Source organism: Lissotriton helveticus, chromosome 3_1 (assembly GCF_964261635.1).
Source record: "Lissotriton helveticus chromosome 3_1, aLisHel1.1, whole genome shotgun sequence".
Lineage (NCBI taxonomy): Eukaryota > Metazoa > Chordata > Amphibia > Caudata > Salamandridae > Lissotriton > Lissotriton helveticus.
In genome coordinates this window covers 1,664,234,157-1,664,253,843 of record NC_136061.1, presented here as the reverse complement: position 1 = coordinate 1,664,253,843, position 19,687 = coordinate 1,664,234,157, and the positions used below count along the sequence as shown (strand labels likewise).

Sequence of the window (19,687 nt, the reverse complement as noted above, 5' to 3'; positions counted from 1 at the left end):
GTGTCCGACCATTACAGGCTCGAACCCCATGGGAGAAGGTAAATGTTAGAACCTGTTCCCCAATTGTAGTGCATTTCTTAATAGCTGGGATCTGGAGCTTATCAACCTTGGTGTTCTTCATACAATAACTGTTGTATGTAGTCAACTGGTTTGAAAGTTATATTAAAGTCACCAGTGACTATAAGTTGGTACTTCCCCTTGATTGTGTCAATGTAATTGGAAAGTATGGTTATCGTCTCTTATGTCCTATGGGGACCCCTAAAACAAATATAAATATTAAACAATCTGAGATGGATATTTTCTTTCAAGGAGTTCAATTCTAGGCCAAGTATCTCTTCTGAGCCTACTTTCAGCACCATAATTTTAGACGCTAGAGAGGTTTTGGCCCAAATTTGTAGTCAGTCAGTCAGTCAGTCAAAAATACTTTATTCGGTTCATTTACAAAAACCACAAAAGTATACAAGAAACATGCAAAGAGGTCCAAAATAGAAAAATACATAAAATACAAATACATGGTGTCCAGTTTGGAAAAAAGTTAAGAACAGCAATCCATAGTTAAAAAAGAGGAATAAAGACATTATGCACTTATGTTTAAAAGTAATAAAATATATTGTAATTCATCTAAGTCCAATTGATCTTTTTACTAAGACTCATTGCTATGGTTAAAAATTTGGCAACATTGCAGATTTCCCAAATATTTGACAGTAATTGAAGGTACAATAAAGCAGGCTTCACTTGACTAAAACCTTTCCCCTTTAATAAGGGTATGATAAACTTTTTCCTTATGTGAGTAAAGTATCCACAGAAAAACAAAAAATGAGCAGTATCCATAAGGGAACAGCCATCGCATTTGCACAAATCCAGATCGAGGGATTTAGTCCAACAGGGGCGGCCAGAAATCAAGAGGTGGATTTTATTTAACCGAAATTTAGTTAAAAGATATCTATGGTTTGAGATGTTGACAACCTTTAGATACAGTTCCAGTTCACACCCAGAGGATACAATCAATTGATGCGTTCTCACAGTAGGCTTTGCCAATTCCAGGCCCTTTCTGTCCGACCCTCTAATTAACATAAAGGTGTTTTTCACCCAGTTTAGGTCGCCCTTGACCAAGTGAGATGGCTTTTTAAACAGTTCTGGCTGTCCCAACCTTATGGATAGTTGTTGGACATATTTCAACCACGGGATATGGTCCCAATGATCAAGTGCGAGGCAATCATTTAAAACTTCGTGGTTCACCTTCAGTTACGGGTTCAGCCAGACTGAGATCCACTTCAGTAGAGGGGCCATAGCAATTCGATCCTCCAAGTAATCTATGCCACATTCCTGATGTACAATAAAACCGGCCGTAGATCTTGGTAGAGAAAGAATTGTTTTGAGAAAATTATCCTCCGCTACCTGAAGCATCTTAACGGATCTGAAGCCCCACAAGTCTGCACCATACATAGCAATAGCAATGCATTTTGCAGTATAAACCTTCAGTACCGCCTCCAAGGGTTTCTCCCCTAATTTGCGGGAAAAACCCAGAACTGCCGAGATAGAACGAGCAAAGGCATTCTTTTTCTCCAACAGTTGGGGGTGCCAGGTTGAACGGTCATCAAAAACAACCCCCAAATAGGGAAATCGCGACACTCTTGTCAATTTATGCCCGTTGCAATGCAACGCCTTTACATTTTTCTGGGCCATACCTTTCTGCCCCACAACCATTACATGGGATTTACCATAATTGACACTTAGATCAAGAGATGACATAAAAACATAAAACGAATTTAGTAGGCACTGGAGACCCACTGCAGTGCGGGCTAAAAGGGTGGCATCATCCGCATATAATAATGCCGGTAATAGAAACTTACCACCCCTAGGTATATCTTTACATGATTGTTCTAAAACAGTTCCTAGGTCGTTAATGTATAGTGTAAAAAGCAACGGAGCTAAAATGCATCCTTGCCTTACACCATTGGAGATGCTAATCTTCCCCGTACTGTTACCTTTTCGATCTTACCTCACAGAGGCTGTAAGGTCCCTATGGAGGTCTGCCAGGAAACACACAATATCGGGGTCGATGCCAATCCTTAAGAGCAAACCCCATAGCATGGACCTATTTACTCGATCAAACGCCGAGGATAGGTCCATAAATGCAATGTATAGGTTTTCTTGCTTCGCTATTGTGTACTTCCCTATGAGCAGTTGCAAGTTGAGGCTTTGGTCTATTGTGCTTCGCCCTTTTCTAAAGCCATACTGTAGGGCGGAAAGAGTATCAGTTTCTTCAAGCCAATCATTTAATTTACATAAAACCACTCTCCCTAGGACCTTTACCGCTGAATCAATGAGAGAAATTGGGTGGTAATTACCCGGGTCACCTCTATCACCTTTTTTATAAATGGGGACAATCACCGACTGGGACCATGTCTCCGGAATGCCTATACTGGAAATTCTGTTAGAAACATTCGTTAAGATTTTCGACCAAAATGTTATGTTCGCTTTAAAAAGGTCGGAGGGAACACCATCCGGCCCTAAAGCCTTATTACTAGTCATTTTGCTAATTGCGTCGGCCACCTCCCCTTCATTTACTACTAAGATATAGGGGAGCCTGATGAAGGTGGTCGACGCCTCAGCCCCAGAATTCTCATCCTCATAAACTGACTTAAAATGCAGCAGCCATTTATCTTCTTGTATTCCACAGTCCAGTTCGTTGTTACAAGAGTCAGCAAAATAAGATTGGTTTACCACTGCCCAGAACTTCGCGCTATTTTTCAACACGTCAATTGACGTTAATTCTGCCCAGGCGTCCTCTCTAATCTCACGTCGCCTCCTTTCAATGGCTACCTTATAATCTTTCCTGAGGGTGGCTACAAGCAGTCTGTCCACTGGTTTGCTTTTAAGGGCAGATTTTAATTTTTTGTTTGCCATTGAACAATTTTCATCAAACCAACCTGCCCTCCCATTGCTTTTACCTTTGCCGTGTCGTGTCAAGTTGGAGGCAATTTCATGACAGACTTTTTGATACGCCTCCACTACTTCTTTGTCCCCAGCATCTACATTCATACAGAGGTCCAATTCCTCCCGGCTACCATTACAGAGATTTGAGAAAAACTCCTTTGGGACTATCTTGCACCACTTAATTCTGCGGGCTTGGTCAGTTGACTTAATGTCACATTTGTTCACCATATTCGGCCTACTCTTGGTTATTATAATAACATCCCTTATCCTTAACAGGACTGGATTATGGTCACTGAAGTGAGACCTCACTACGGAATAACTGATGATATGACTGCCACAGGTACTGCTTAAAAAGATAAAATCTATTATTGACCCACTGCCTTGTCCTTTAAATGTGGGAATATCTTCACCTCCCCTGCTTGGTAACATCAGCCCATATTCGGCCAACATGGTTTCCAGTAAAACACCCTGGTCTGTATGCTCGAAGTGAATGTCAACTTGATCAGGGGGACCCAAAAAAGCGTTTGTGGGGCATTTGTCTGGACACTCATGGATATTAAAGTCCCCCAACAATAAGATAGTGCATTCAGCCTCGAGTGACTCTTTAAATCTTAAGAGGAAAGAGTTTAACATCATTAAGTTACTCGTGGATTCAGCCCTATCACAAGAATTATAAAAGTTTACCACAAGAACATTGTGGTAACCCTTACGTATTATTTGTACTGCCAGACAATAGGGACAGCCAGTAGCTATTTCTTTGTACATACCAGGGATTTTGGCAGAGATCAGTGTCACCAAACCACCCCGCGCCCGTCCTCGAATAGAGGGGACAGCTGGGAGATAGAAAGTGGTGAAACCATCTACAGTCAAGACGTTTTTTGTGTCCCAGGTTTCCTGCTGCCAATAATGTCCATAGTACTTAGGAAATCCCTCCAAATGGGATCATCAACTTTATTCCCAAGACCGGCAATATTCCACGTGGCCACAGATAACTCCCCCTTTCCTCTTACTTTTTTGTTATCAATTACGGGTTCTTGTTCACCACCGCCATTACATGGGTCGGTAACTAAGGCTGGTAGGCCCATGTCTATATTCAACTCCTGAAAAGTCTGGCTATTTTTTACCTGCTGTGGTGGGGTTTGGTGGATGTTTTCCAACTCATTTACCAAAATGCCCTGTGTTTGTCAATCTACCCAGCCTAAGTTAGACAAGCAGTCATAACGGTTAGCCATGGAAATATTAAAGTATGGTTCTTGGCAGTTGACAGACTGGGGGTAACTGTTTAAATGGCCATTAAAAGACCCTGCCCCGAATCCCCCATGTGTGGAACTACCACCTCTTCCATAAACCATGCTCCAGCCTTCATCACCTCCACCACCCCAACTATTGGCATTTGCATTCCATGGGGGGTTAGACCTCCTCCTTCCCTTTTGGTCATTTGGATGTCTCAACCAACTCCATCTTTTGTCCGTCTGCTCAGTTGGCAGATAGAAATAAGAGAGTGGCCTAGCAGTGACTGTACTGGCTTGATAGCGAGGGGTCCTACTGCAGATGTGTTGCACCACCTGCGGGTTTTCAAAGGTTACCACTATGCAGTCCCCTTGTAATCTTTTCTTGTTTCCACCCACCCAGGGGGTTCTTTCCACCATTAAAATGTTACTGGGGGTATTCACTGGTAGGGGATGGTTATTTGATAGCCAGTGGCATAACTTATTCATTAGTGCTTGAAAGGGTTCCACGTAGGGTGGTGTTAGTTCTGTTACCCCAGTCAGAACCACAACATAGGGACCAGCATCTGGAGGAAGGTGAATATTTCTTCGGGGCTCAGCCTTTTCAAGTGGGGCTGAGTCCAAGTCTGGGGTCAGAGGGGTCTGTGGTATCTGGTCTTTAAATTTAACCTGGCTAGTAGGCTTGGTCTTAACAAGAATAGGAGTTTTATTTAATTCAGATGTTTTAACATTTGATCCTGCCAAGTTTGAAGTCCCGGTCCGGTTCTTTGGCACGATTTTTTTACCCGTGGCTGCATTGTCATTAGCCAGAGGTTATTTACGGGCGTTAGTTGTTGCGCTGGGGGCCATATTATTCTTAGCGGGGCTAGCGGCACTTATATCCATATGGATATTTTTCAACACAAGTTCAATGCCCCGAAGCATTGCCTCAAGGGGTGCAAGTAGGGTTTTCAAGATTTCAATAACGTTGTTGCTCATCAGGTTTGCCTCTCTTTCTTCCCCACGAGTATCCCCCGGGTTGTCATCTTCCCCACTTACTTCCAGGATATCATCCAAACTGTCATCTGCAAGCGTGTCATCAAGTAAACTCAATGACCGGCCACCAGCTGCCATCCGGACGTCACCTGGATCTTCGACTCGTACGGCCGAATCCCCCTTAACCCCTACAATCTCTTTTTCAACTGTCATCTGGTTAGAGGTGGTTTCTACTTTCCTAGTTTTATTGACAGTCAACTTAATAGGCCTATTTTTAGGCATTGCCCCCTCTCTCTGCCCCCTCTGGTCAATATCAGTAGTGATGGATTCAATGTTCACATGCAAAGCTACAGAGTCATCTCCCAATGTGCCCTCTAACAAAGAATGAACGTCAGGGGGTAACACCAGGGCAATGTTGGGGACTGGACCTAGCTGGCATGGTGATGCATACTGAGGTGTCAGGTGTTCGTGTCTGGGCGATATGGCCTAATGAAGATCTTTTGGCCAATGCCAAGTCTTGTGACACCCTTCTGCCCATTAAGACTATCCCCTCATCAATTAGTGAGTTGGTACGAACTATAAAATCATCAAGGGTGCCGGTCAGCTTTTTAACCCCTGCAGTCATACTTCTGGTCTCTCGGCACTCCATATCAACTCCAATTAATACTTAAGTAACAGTATTATCAAATCCCACCAACAAGAACAAATACTAAGCAAATATACACACTCCCTATATGTCTAAGTGGGAAGGAGTTCGATTTATAGCGTCCGTGCTTACAGTTCAGTTGTCCATATGTGGGTAAGTTGATACAATTGATGCAGGGTGAGTGGCCCAGGCCAGGCTCCTCAGGCCTCTGAGGGCCACAGAGGGCCCGCCCTTTGCCCGGGCTTAGCCCGGCGATCCTGCGCGCTCTCGCGCAGCGAGCGACTTGCTCAGTTATATTAGAGTTCAGAGGTGATCAGGCGACCAGGGGGCGGGGCTAACAGGGGGCGCGGCTAACAGGGGGCGCGACCCAGCTGGAAGAGGTCAGGCAGGGACTCCTGGGAGAGCGAGTCCCTGCAGCGCAGCACACCTGTGATGATACAAAGCCTCTCCGCCCCAGCACACTCCTTAACACAGGGTAGGTTCTCCCGGCGGCGTCTCAACCCGCGCAACGGCACCCGCGAAGCTGGTGCGGCCAGTCGTGACAGCGGGACTCGAGTGGATGACAGGCAAAGTCTCACGTTGGTCTCCTTGAATAATTAGCAAAGGTTCCCTTCTACAGGACGACCTGCTGGAGACCGCCTGGCCTGTATGCTAAAGTAGTAAAACCCACCCTGTTTGATGTAAGCCACTTAAAAATCTAACTGTGCATTGTAACATATACACTAACATGACCATTAGTTCCTGGTTTGAGTTTCCTTAGTTCATGAAATAAACATACTCTCATACATGGGACTTGCATTTCTAGTCCTCTTTGAAATTGCAGCATCCATCATTCTATTACTAAAACATTGTTTGCTCTATCTGCTGGCTCATGCATCAACTCTTTGTAAAACATTATTACTTTAGGATAGTGATGGCAAAGGTGGACTATATTAAGAAAGTTATGTACAATTATTTATACTAGTGTCACAAACGTTCATGTTATCTAGCAGAAATCAGACTAAATTAGCATGGGCATCTTCTGGCTCTAGGAGATAGAGAATATTCAACTCTAAGATTGCTACTCTATTTGCTAGTCGACTTTGGAAAGTCAAAACTAATGCTATTAGATTGATTTGGTGGGGAAAGAAGACATCAGTATATTTTGAAACAATCCTACCCCAGCTTTTACGGCAGGGTTTTTGGAAGTTTCTGGAAGTTTGGCTTTTTTAAACATAAAGTGCCCATTATTGATTTACCCAGCTGCACATTGTCTGTGAGTATTCCAGCGGCGAATCCAAGAACTATTGAATTTGCCTGGACCAGGCGGCAGTAGGCTGAGCACATTTGGCTTTGCACAAAATAGAGTTTAGAACTAGAGGACCTAGAACTGTGCTTTAGATGATATTCATCATCGAGCAGGAGCAATCTCAAAACATTGTTATCACGTTTCTCTCTGTTTGTTTTATTGAAGATGCCGCCCCATTTGAACATATTGGAGCATTTGTGACTTTTGCTGAATGTTGTGGATTCAAGTGCATGTTCCTGAAAGGAAACATTGAATGATTAGAAAAATTTATATTAGATTTCAAGCAAACTGGTCAGGGAATATACACTAGTTAGAAAGTAATTGTTGGATCTGAAAGAGACACATTAGTGATAGATTCCTTACCTTAGAATATCCCCAGGCGTCAGACTGGATCCGGAATTTTTTTGTGTAGCAGTACCCTTGCGCGTCGGTAGGTGTCGTCTGCGGCTCCGCGTCCATCGTCGGCGCCGTGATGACGTCGTCGGAGTACTTAGACGCCGCCTCCGCCTGCTGACGTCAGTTCTTCTTTTTTCCGCACCAGCAGCACAGATCCGGAAAAAGTGGTACCTTAGTCTTTTTTTACTAAACTTTTTGATCTCTTTTGATCATTCTTTTTCGAAGTCTTCGACTCCGAACGGTGCCGGTAGGGATGCCAGGTTTTATGTCCTGTGAGGATTGCGACCGACTGATGTCGGTCACCGACCCTCACCCGTCGGTGTCTCCACTGTCTCGGCGTCGACCACGACGACCAGTCCTGTTCCGACTGCCAGGCCCTGACTTCGAAGGCTAGGCGGGAGCGGTCCCGCAAGCGGCTCGAACTCCGGCAGTCGGCCCGTGCCGTGAGAGGACCCGGTCCGGACTGAGGTCGAGGGACCGGTCGCGGGAGAGGAGCCATCGGAGCTCCGGGATTCGACATCACTCCTCAGGGTCGAAGTCGTCAGGTAAGCACAAGAAGTCGAAGAGACGTCATCGCTCTTCCGACTCCCCCCCGACGCAGCCGGGGGGGGTTCAGGTGGCACCGCCCATGCGGCTCCGTCGGAGTCTGAGGCATCACACCCGGCCCCATACCCTCTGGTCCCTGGGCCGCGCGCGACGCCGGAGGAGATCGAGCGGTTTCTCATGGCCATGAGGTCCCTCACTCCCCCGACGGGCTCCGCGGTGCCTTCGGGCCTAGCGGACCCGTCTGGGGGCCCTAGCGGGTCGGGGGCTTCGGCCCGACACCGCCGGGTGCTTCGGCCCCGGCGCCGCAGGCCCCCACTGGATCCGGTTCCGGATCCGGGTCGTCGCCGGTGGACTTGACGACCTCCCCGGCGCCGGCTACCTCAGGTGGTCCCCCCGGCGCCGTCTGCGGACGGCGCCGTCCCCGATGCCTCCCTCGACCCGTTTCCGGCGCCGGAGCGGCGCTGCTGGGTGCCGCTTTCTACGCCATTCGGAGAATTCACTTTCCATGAACCAGCCCCATCATTTGATAACCCTGAGTACCAGGAGATGAGTGATGAGGAGAATTGGGAGGGGTCTGAGGACCCTCTGACACGTGAATGTCAGTCCCAGGAGGACTGGACAGGTGGACTTGGGGATGCCAGTGGTCTGGACACCTCGCCGGACACTGGCTTTGTCTCACCTCCTTCCGTGGCTACGGAGGAGGGGGCAAGCTACAGTGGGGTGTTGACGAGGGCGGCCAAGGCCTTGGGCCTTGAGCTCCCTGTCGCGGCCGTCAGGACTAACCTTCTCACTGAGGTCCTTAAACCACAGTCAAGCTCGGCCGAGCCTCTGCTGCCGTTTAATGAGGCCTTAACCAACGTTCCTTTGGGCACATGGTCCAGGCCCGCTACAGGTTCGCCTGTAGATAGGAACGTGGCCAGACGCCACCGCCCGGCCCCGGGCGACCCTTGTTTCCTGTCCACCCACCCATGAGAGCCCGGTGATCCAGGCCTCCAATTCCCAGACAGCATTCCCGTCGGCCCCGCCGGACAGGGAATCCAAGAGGAACGAGCAGTACGGTAAAAAGATCTTCTCGTCCCTTAGTTTGGGACTGCGGTCTTCCAACACCGCATGCCTCTTGGGCCGCTACACCCACTCTCTGTGGGATACGGTCGCGGATGTGCTGCCAGAATGCCCGTTGGAGGTACGGGCTAAACTCGGCCAAGCCCTTGTGGAAGGCCGAGATGTGGCACGTTATTCTATCCGGTGTGGACTGGATACCACCGACTCTCTGGGCAGTGCAATGGCAACGACGGTGGCGATTCGTCGCCACACCTGGTTGTGATCCGCCAACTTCTGGGCTGATGTCCAGAACACACTCATGGACATGCTGTTTGATGGCCTTCGCCTTTTTGGCGACAAGGCAGACCATGCGCTTGAGCGCTTTAAGGACTCCAGGGCTACGGCCAAGTCCTTGGGCCTCTCGGCCCCGCGCCAGCAATCGGCTGCCTTTCATTCCTTTCGTAGCCACGGAAGCGGTGTAGCCACATGTGCTGTCAGCCACGCTCCGCAGGGTAATATCCAACGCGGTGGCGGCCGTGGAAACCGCAGTGGCGGCGGTCGGGGACAACGGCGTGGTCAGTCCACACCTTCCCCCGCAGCGTCCGCCTCAAAATCCTCCTAGTCCGTGCTTTCAGGCCCATGTGACGCCAGTGGGGGGCAGGGTTTGCCATCACCTCCTCTACTGGCGCACTGTCATGTCAGACAGGTGGGTGCTGCAAATCGTCCAAAGGGGCTACTCCCTCCCCTTCGAGGCGACCCCTCCAGCCATGCCACCGCAGAACCACCGCATATCGGGGGATCATTTGCGGCTTCTGCAGGAGGAAGTTACGGCCCTCTTGGCCAAGAGGGCCATCGAGCGCGTTCCTGGGCCAGAAGTAGGGTGTGGTTGCTACTCCCACTACTTTCTGGTACCCAAGAAGGGCAAAGGGGGCATACGCCCTATCTTGGACCTAAGGAACGTCAACAGCTCCCTCCGGAAGGAGAAGTTCAAAATGCTGACACTGGCTCAGGTCTTAGCTGCCCTGGACCCAGGAGACTGGATGGTAGCGTTGGACTTGCAGGACGCTTATTTCCACATCCCGGTCCTGCCGGCCCACCGGCGCTACCTGCGGTTCCCGGTTGGCCACGAGCACTTTCAGTTTACCGTGCTCCCCTTCGGCCTCACCAGCGCCCCACGGGTGTTCACAAAGGTGATGGCGGTGGTCGCAGCTCATCTGCGCAGGTTAGGGGTTTCAGTCTTCCCCTACCTCGACGACTGGTTGTTGAAGGCGGGCTCGCCCCAGACAGTCGTCAACCACCTCCAGCACCAGCTGGGGTTCTCCATCAATGTGCCGAAGTCACACCTGTGCCCCTCTCAGAAGCTCCTCTTCATCGGAGCGGTTCTAGACTCGGCGCAGTTTCGGATTTATCCTCCCGAACAGCGGGTCCGGGATATTCAGGCTCTGATTCCACTCTTTCAGCCTTTATCCCGGGTCTCGGTCAGGTTGATGCTGCGGCTTCTGGGGCTGATGGTCTCCTGCATCCTTCTGGTGCGTCACACCAGGTGGTGGATGCGGGCTCTGCAGTGGGACCTGAAGTTTCAGTGGGCCCAGCATCAGGGCAACCTGTCCGACCACGTCCTGATCTCGGAGGGCACTGCGAGACAGCTGCAGTGGTGGCTCACGGACCGCGATTGGGTCAGCGGCAGATCCCTCTCCCTTCCCCAACCGGAGCACGTAGTTGTGACGGATGCGTCCCTCCAGGGCTGGGGAGGCCACATGGGAGAGGCGGAGATCAGAGGCATCTGGTCTCCGGCGGAGGCCCGGCTCCATATCAACCTTTTGGAGTTGCGGGCGATTCGTCTAGCACTGAAGGCATTCCTCCCCTCTGTCCGGGGGAGTGTAGTGCAGGTGTTCACGGACAATACCACCGCCATGTGGTACTGCAACAAACAGGGCGGGGTGGGGTCGTGGACCCTTTGCCAGGAGGCTCTGCGCCTCTGGCAGTGGCTGGAACGCCAGGGCGTGACACTGGTGGCTCAAAACCTGGCAGGTTCTCTGTACGCCAGGGCGAACGAGCTCAGCCGTCGGTGCATGATGGATCACGAATGGCGTCTGACGTGGCGCAAGGCCTCTTTCAGCAGTGGGGAGAGCCTTGGTTAGATCTATTATCCACCGAAGAGAACGCGCAATGTCATCTGTTCTGCGCGTTGGATTTCCAAGGCGGCACTCGCTCGGAGACGCTTTTCGTCGCGAGTGGAGGTGCGGTCTGTTGTACGCCTATACCACTTCTGCCCAGAGTGCTGAAGAAGATCAAGCGCGACCGGGCCCAAGTCATCCTTGTGGCTCCGGACTGGGCACGAAGGTACTGTTATCCAGAGCTACTCAGTATGTCAGTCGATCCCCCGGTTCGTCTGCCTCTTCGGGAGGACCTTCTGTCGCAGCAGCAGGGGACGGTCCTCCACCCGAACCTGTCCAGTCTCCACCTCCATGCTTGGAGATTGAGCGGCGACAGTTGAGGCCATTTGACTTGCCTCCTGAAGTCTGTAATGTCATTCTGGCAGCCTGGCGTCCCTCCACAAAGTCAGTATACGCCTGCAGGTGGAACAGATTTGTGGCATGGTGCACAGCAAAGGCTGTGGATCCTCTTGCTGCCCCTCTCTCTGAGGTTCTTCTCTTCCTTCTTTCTCTTGCCCAGCAGGGCTCTGCTCTGGGCACTATCAAGGGCTACCTTTCTGCCCTTTCAGCCTTTCTAAGGCTGCCTGATCAACCTTCTTTGTTCAAGTCCCCTATTGTAAATCGATTTCTGAAGGGCATCACACACACGTTCCCTCCTGTTCCGTTTGTGATGCCTCAGTGGGACTTGAACCTTGTTCTTACATTTTTGATGTGTGCTCCATTTGAGCCTCTTCACAACTGTCCTCTCCGTCTTCTCACTTTGAAGACTGCTTTCCTGGTTGCCATCACCTCTGCCAGGAGAGTGAGTGAGCTCCAGGCCCTTTCATGTACTCCTCCTTTCCTTTCTGTCCATCCGGACAAGGTTGTGTTGCGTACTAAGCCATCTTTCCTACAAACATGTGCATGCACAGGAAGCGCAGCGGACGAGCGCAGCGGGAGCGCCGGTTGCGCGCCGAAGGCGCGCCTAAGGCAAGCCCGTCTGCGCCCGTCCGCGCCAGACCGAGCCCAGAGCCTAAACTCCTGGCCGGCCCCGAAACCCCCCGTATTAAATACTCACGGGAAACTCTGCACCAACTCAGAGTACCGTTAAACACTAGATGCATCGGACCTATCAGCCCGGAAAACGAGCATCCTAGGTGTCCGAACTGCGCCTTCAGGTTTACGCCCTCTCACCCTCCCGACCCAGCTTGTTTGGAGATGGCCCTGCTGAACTGCAGGTCACTCCCAAAGCACCAGACAGAAATTAACATATTATTAACAGAGTCGGACATTGACGTTCTGTTCTTAACGGAAACCTGGATATCCACGAGTTCCAACCCGGATATTGTCCAAGCTCTACCTCCCGGGTACCTCATTAAAACCCTCAACAGACCGACGGGTACCGGAGGTGGTGTTGCGATTATCTATCGAGATAGCCTTGTTTGTCAGTTTAAAAACAGCCCCATCCTAGATTGCGAAAATGTTCTCTTTTCTTTACATCTGCCACCATCTACCACACTATCAGGGGTCCTAATCTACCGCCCCCCTGGTCAGGTAGGGCGCTTCATAAACTCACTTATGGATGCTATCTCCTCTCTCGCCTGTGTGACTCCCAACTTTACAATCCTCGGCGACTTAAATCTCCACTTCGATGATCAAGACAATAAACCCGCCGCAGATTTAAAAACCGACCTAATTTCCCTTAACCTACAACTTCTCAGTAACGATCCCACTCATACGAAAGGACATCTACTGGATCCCGTTTTCTCAAATCTCTCCAAACTTGCTGCTCAAACTCCCCTGCCCCTTCCCTGGTCAGACCACTTCTTGGTTCCTTTTAAACTCCAACTTCCAGGGAAGATGGTAGATATTCCTCGCCCACAGGCCCCGTCACGCCCATGGAAAAAACTAGACATAATCCTTTGGGAACGTTCTCTGTCCTCCACTCTACCTACAGTAGACCCAGATCCGTCTGAAGCAGAAATCCAGCTACATAAATGGATTAGCGACTCCCTTAATACAGTCCTGCCACTCAAAACCCTCCCTTCCTCCAGGAAATCCTCCAAACTACCATGGTTCACCGACGAACTACGCGAGTTAAGAAAGAAAGGCAAAAGGCTAGAGCGCCAATGGAGAAAGAACTGGAACTCGGAAGACAGAAGTGAATATAAAATCCATATCAGGCACTATAAAAACGCTCTTAAATCAGCCCAGGCCTCCTATTTCGAAGAGCAAATAGCCTCAGCGGCAAATTCCGCAAAAGAGACCTACAGGGTAGTTAAACTCCTCACCAAAATTCAGGACCCACCATCACCACCAGACCTGGACGGCGCAAAATGTAACCAGATGGCCGATTTTTTCTCTCAAAAAATCGAAAAAATCCTGACTTCCCTCCCGCCTCCCACGATCACATTAGGAAGCCCTAACCCTTTCCCCCGCCAAGACACCCCAAGGCTATCCTCCTTCCCTCAAATCACCATCGAAACGTTTCTTAACATCCTACATAAAGTCAAAAGTGGCGCTCCATCAGATCCAGCCCCGATTAGTAAACTAAAGCTAGTTGCTTCCACCATAGCCCCTCCTCTCACCGACCTGATCAACGCCTCCTTCAAGAACGGCTCAGTCCCGGCAAACTGGAAAAAACCACAGTCAAGGCTCTCATAAAGAAACCGCATCTAGACCCCACAGACCCATCTAACTTTAGACCGATCTCACTGCTTCCGGCTATTAGTAAAATCGCCGAGCGCATTGCAAACCAACATCTCTCTGAGTTCTTAGAAACCAATCACCTTCTCCGCCAGTCCCAGACAGGTTTCAGACCAGGACAAGGGACCAACACCGCACTGTTAGCCGTAGTCGAAGAAGCCAGGGGCATACTGGACGTAGGAGGATCAGTGGCAGTGATCCTCCTCGACCTGAGTGCCGCCTTCGACACGGTGGACCACGCAACCCTTGTTCACCGTCTTGGGCTGATAGGAGTGGAGGACTCCGCATTAGCCTGGATTTCATCCTTCCTTGAAGACAGGTCGTTTCAAGTAGCAGATGAGCATTCCACCTCCAAGGCTCAAGCACTCAAGTGTGGGGTGCCCCAGGGATCCTCCCTGAGCCCCACACTTTTTAATGTGTGCATGGAACCTCTCGAGGATGTTGTCAAGCCTTTTGGCATTAAATCAATAATGTATGCTGACGACACCCAGCTCGTCGTCTCCCTCAACCAGTCTGACAACGCTCTCCCCAATCTATCCAGTTGTCTGGAAAAGGTTCATCAATGGATGTGCGATTCCCGATTAAAACTGAATGGGGAGAAATCAGAAATACTCCTCCTGGGAAACCCTAAGAAAATCCCCACTCCCCTCCCCTGGCCACCATGCATGGGAACCCCGCCATCCCCTAAGCCCGAAGTAAAGAGCCTCGGGATATGGCTGGACCAGGAGCTCAGTTTTAGGACTCAAGCTCGGAAAACCGCTGGAACCTGCTTCGGCCTTATAAAGATGGCACGAAAAATTCTACATCTACTCCCCCTCCATTCCAGGAAGCTCCTAATGCAGGGGCTGGTGAACTCCAGATTGGACTACGGTAATGTCCTTTATCTGGGGGCCCCAGCCTCTGTAGTCCACAGACTTCAATGTGCACAAAATGCGGCCGCCAGAATCCTCACAGGAACCGCCGCAAGGAGCTCGGCCAAACCAGCCCTTAGAAGCTTGCACTGGCTTCCAGTAAAGGAACGGGTCAACTTTAAATCCCTATGCATAGCCCATAGAATTATGCACAACGAAGGCCCTCCCATCCTGAGGCCACTTGTAACAAAACAACAGTCGAGTAGACAATTAAGATCAAACTCCCTTTCCCTTGCAAACGTTCCAAGAATCAGGAAGTCAAGAACAGGCGGTCGCCTGTTCTCGTACAATGCCCCCAGACTATGGAATGCCCTTCCTCTCTCCCTGAGGCAAGAACACAATCACCTCAGGTTCAGAAAACAACTAAAGACCCTACTCTTCCCCTGAGTCCTCCATCCTGTCTCCTCACCCCACAGGACAGTGGTCACTAGCGCTGGGATGCCCTAGGGTAGCTATGCGCTCTATAAAACCCAAAATCAAATCAAATCAAATCAAATCATTTCCTGCCCAAGGTTTTCACGGCCTTCCACATCGGACAGTCTTATCACCTTGCCCACCTTCTTTCCGCCACCGCATCCCTCTAAAGAGGAAGAGCGGCTCCACCGTCTGGACCCAAAACGTGCGTTTTCATTCTATTTGGATCGCACACGCCAGTTCCGGGTGGATGACTAACTCTTTGTTGGTTACGTGGGCTCTAAGAAGGGGAAAGCGGTGCACAAGAGGACCATCTCTCGGTGGATCATCTTGTGTATCCAGGCATGTTACTCCTTGGCTAAAAAGGAGCCCCCTGTTGGATTGCGGGCTCATTCCACCCGAGCCACGGCGACTACAGCTGCCCTGGGCCGGGGAGTGCCCTTACAGGACATCTGTCAGGCAGCTACGTGGGCATCGCTGCACACGTTTGCAAGACTCTACTGCCTGGACAGCCAAGTCCGGAGGGATGGCTTCTTTGGCCGTTCTGTCCTCCAGGACTTTCTGGTGTGATTATTGGTTCGCAGACCCACCACCGGGGTTGGTATTGCTGGGGTATCTATTCTAAGATAAGGAATCTATCACTAACGTGTCTCTTTCAGATGCACAAGTTACTACTTGTGTAACGATATATCTGTAAGAGACATTAGTTAGTGATAGACTCCTTACCGACCCACCCATCCGCCCCGTTCTGTGAACCGATATCTAGGGTTAGGGTTACCCCCTTTCAGGGCCCTAGTTTCAATGGCACCAGTGTTGGTTTTTAACATGGCTCAGCGCTTCTGGTGCGGAAAAGCTGTGTCTAAGAACTGACGTCAGCACGCGGAGGCGGCGTCTAAGTACTCCGGTGACGTCATCACGGCGCCCACGACGACTGACGCGGAGCCGCAGACGACGCCTACCGACGCGCAAGGGTACTGCTACGCAAAAAAATTCCGGATCCAGTCTGACGCCTGGGGATATTTTAAGGTAAGGAATCTATCACTAACTAATGTCTCTTACAGATATATCGTTATACAAGTAGTAACTTGTGCTTTTGGCACCTAAACATAAAACAAGTCAGTTTTGGAAAAACTTGATAGATTATCCTCTTTATTAATCCTAATTTCAGTCTTTGGTAAAATTCAAGGACCCGGAATTACAAAAAAAATACCCATGTATCAGTAACATTACCACTGATAAACACCAGCACGCTTGTAATGAGGGATTAACTGGGAGCTTAAAGCGAAAAAGATACAGCTTCTTCTCATTTGATGTGTGATCAGAAACCTTGGGACATTAAGACGATTGAACAGATTATGCACGGTCACCAATAACCCTAAAAATGTAAGCCGAACTATAATTGTTCCTGCTTATCTTTGTTAGCTGGGGTTGCATCATTTGTTTGTTGATTCGTTCAGTGCAGGTGAGACGAAACAACACTAACAACCCAGGGTTCATGGTTTTCTGGGATCAAGTGGTACAAAAGTGGTGTGTCTGTCTGGTATCTATAAGAAAAGCTGGCAATAATGACGAGACGCAAAGAGACCGACCCAAATGGGGAATGTAATAACCAGCCCCCATGTAATCAATCTAGGCTGCAGCATTTCTCAGAAAGTCAACAAAATGTTTTGGGGACAGAAAAAGTCTGTGTACACTTTTCCTGAGGCTGCCATCAAAACTATAATGGGGCCCCAAATCGAAATATTTTTGTTTACCCTATAATAATATGTCCAGTCTTGCCACCAGCATATAAAATAGACAAAGTAAATTGGTAACTGTTAAAATGAGCAAAAATGCCTGTCGAAACTGATTCTTGGACTTGCTTCCTTCCCCGGTATTGATGCACCTGCTCCTTGCGTCTGCCTTTCCAGGGAAGCAGTGTTTCCTGGTCCTGCGTCAGCAGCAGTTTAACGTTCAGGCCCTGGTGGCTGTGGGAGACCGTGCAAGCAAGCAGATGGTTAAATTCGCCGCCAAGTAAGTAAGCAATTATATCCTGTTGTCAAGTAAACAATGGTGGGAACTTGAGCGCCTCGGGGTCTACCAGTTTCACACATTATCATCAATGCCTCGTTTGTTTTAAAGTGTAGTTATTTAAATTGTCGGCTCTCTGCCGCACAGAGCGCGTTACTCTACAAAGGACAGAAAGGGGCACAGCCTGGAATTCATTGGGAACTGCTGAGGCACCGTTTCCACCAGCAGCCCCTCTACAGAGCATTCAAAGCATCGAACAAAAAAGCCTGGCACCTCGGCTACAGCTAGGGCTTCTGTGCCCTCGCTTTATTGCATTCAGATGTAAAGTCTTAATAAAATGGCTAGGAGGCCCTCCTAGCTTTGCCCAAAACCTTTCAGAAAATGATGTCTGAAAATAATGATGTTCAGAATTTTGATTTCACAGCTTGAAATATCCAGATGGCACATTTATTTATTTATAGATTTATTTTGCCTATGTACAGTAAGACTTTAGTCCCACAACTTTATTTTCACCATTTATAAAGGAAATTATGAACCTATAACGGCTTCATGTAGAAAAACTTAAAACGTGATAAATTGTATGAAAAACAGTTTCTTATAAGAAAGGTATAATCATTGAAAAAAAAAGGTTCACAACGACGGGGTCTATTAGTTCTATCCCACCACCACGGTTTCATATTTTTAGATTCGTTGTTTTTTTTAATTTAAAAATCATTCTGCTGCATTTCAAATGCTTTCCAAAACATATTGGTGCTAATTAACGAAAATGCTTTTTTTCCATGTATGAGCATAGAAAACAATTGAAAAATCTCACTTGCACGAGTTGGTGTTGATTGGCAGAGGCAGGAAAGTTAGAGCTGCAAAGGCTCGTAAAAGTTCGCTGAACTTATTTCAAGTGCAGAACGTCCACATTCGTAAGTGAAACCTAGATGCGTGAAAATGGGGGCTCCTACGGGAATGTCGAAGCGGTGGCAAATGGTGCGAATGAAGCTGAAACCCACTCATTGACAAAGGTATAGGTAGTCCATAATATTTGGAAATTCATTTCTACACGTCTGTGTACTTCAGATATTTAGACTGATTACTTTTTAAGTAGTGCAGAAAGTGTTGAAAGACACTTAAGAGTTAAACATTTTTATAAAGCTCGTGCGCAGGGAGAACTTTTTTTTGTGGAAAAATAAACTTTAATACTCATATGGAATCAACACAAAATGCAGACAGTTAGGGAAAAGAGCCACGTGGCAGGTAAATATGTGAATCCCACAACCACGCCTATGTCCGTAAATTGTGAGCTTCTCTTATGTACGCTTGGTAGTTTTGTGAATCGAATAACCGGTTGGTTCGTCGTTTGCCCCTTTGTATGTTGTGATTCGTCGGCAGGAAGTAAGACACATCCAGTGTTTGGCCGTGCATAGAAAGATTGGCTTTGAGCACAGATCTTTGAGGAGTGGTTTCACAGCCTAAAGGAAAGCCACAGAGGAAGCCTCAAAGACCTTCTCTCGCTCGCTTCTTTCAGTCAGTGATGGCACTGGTGACGAGAGGTTGTGCTAACGAAGATAGTTTTTTATGGGTTTGACCCAGAAAGCAAGCAGGGCTGTGTCCTTTCAGCGCTTTATGCTACCCCTTTGACTGCAGTCTTTGGCCACCAGCCCAGAACCTTTCCCGAGCCAGCATTTAATGTTGTGAGGCTACAGACTGAGAATGTCATGACCCCTCCATGCAGGGAATGCGTCCCCTGTGATGGGTTTCAGTAAATCTACTCTGCACACGTGAAACTTCCTTAGTATCGAATTCTGTGCCCTTTAAAGTCCATCAGTCTGCTTCTCCTCATTTGATAGGTTCTCACCGGGGAGCATATACATTTAATGTAAAAAGTCTTCCATGCGTGTGTACTGCATTCTTCTGCCTCTTGCGTTTAGAGTTTGAACTATGCTTTGTCAGTGTTTGAAGCCTCTATATGGAGACAGCGTGTTTTGTTTTGTAAGCTAATGCTTACTGTAAATGTAATGTAATGTAATGTAAATTGATACTTGTATAGCGCACTATTCACCCGCAAGGGTCTCAAGGCGCTTGTACGAATACCGCTGTGGAACCCATCCTGGCTTTCCCTGTGAGGTGTCCACTCCTGGGCACCCGGGTGGAGGCCAGGCATCCTTAGCGTTGTGGGGGCCGTTGTGGAGATTAAGCAAGCTATTGCCCAGAGTTGCAGAGTGGGACTCCATGATTGGAATAGGCACCGAGGCGAGAATTATCAGGTCCGTGGAATTTTGAGCCCAAGACCCGCCGAGGTGGGGAATTGAACCCTGGTCCCGGTCTAGACCTCTGCATCAGGGTCTGCCGCTCTAACCATTGAGCCACATTATCCACCTTACTGAGTTGGCATTCTTTTTTCTGCACCTTTTTGTATATTAATAATGCATATTTCGCACTACATTGTTATATATGTCATT

The 19,687-nt window shown here is 48.8% G+C and overlaps 1 protein-coding gene across 1 annotated transcript in view; it reads left to right on the top strand.

The window, feature by feature from the left end:
- The window catches only part of DARS1 (aspartyl-tRNA synthetase 1), a 390,822-nt gene that overhangs the window by 217,235 nt on the left and 153,900 nt on the right, over nt 1-19,687 (top strand). Inside the window, exon 6 of the mRNA XM_078682456.1 lies at nt 17,138-17,240. Coding sequence (XP_078538582.1) covers nt 17,138-17,240 — 103 coding nt within the window. The remainder of the gene's footprint in view (nt 1-17,137; nt 17,241-19,687) is intronic.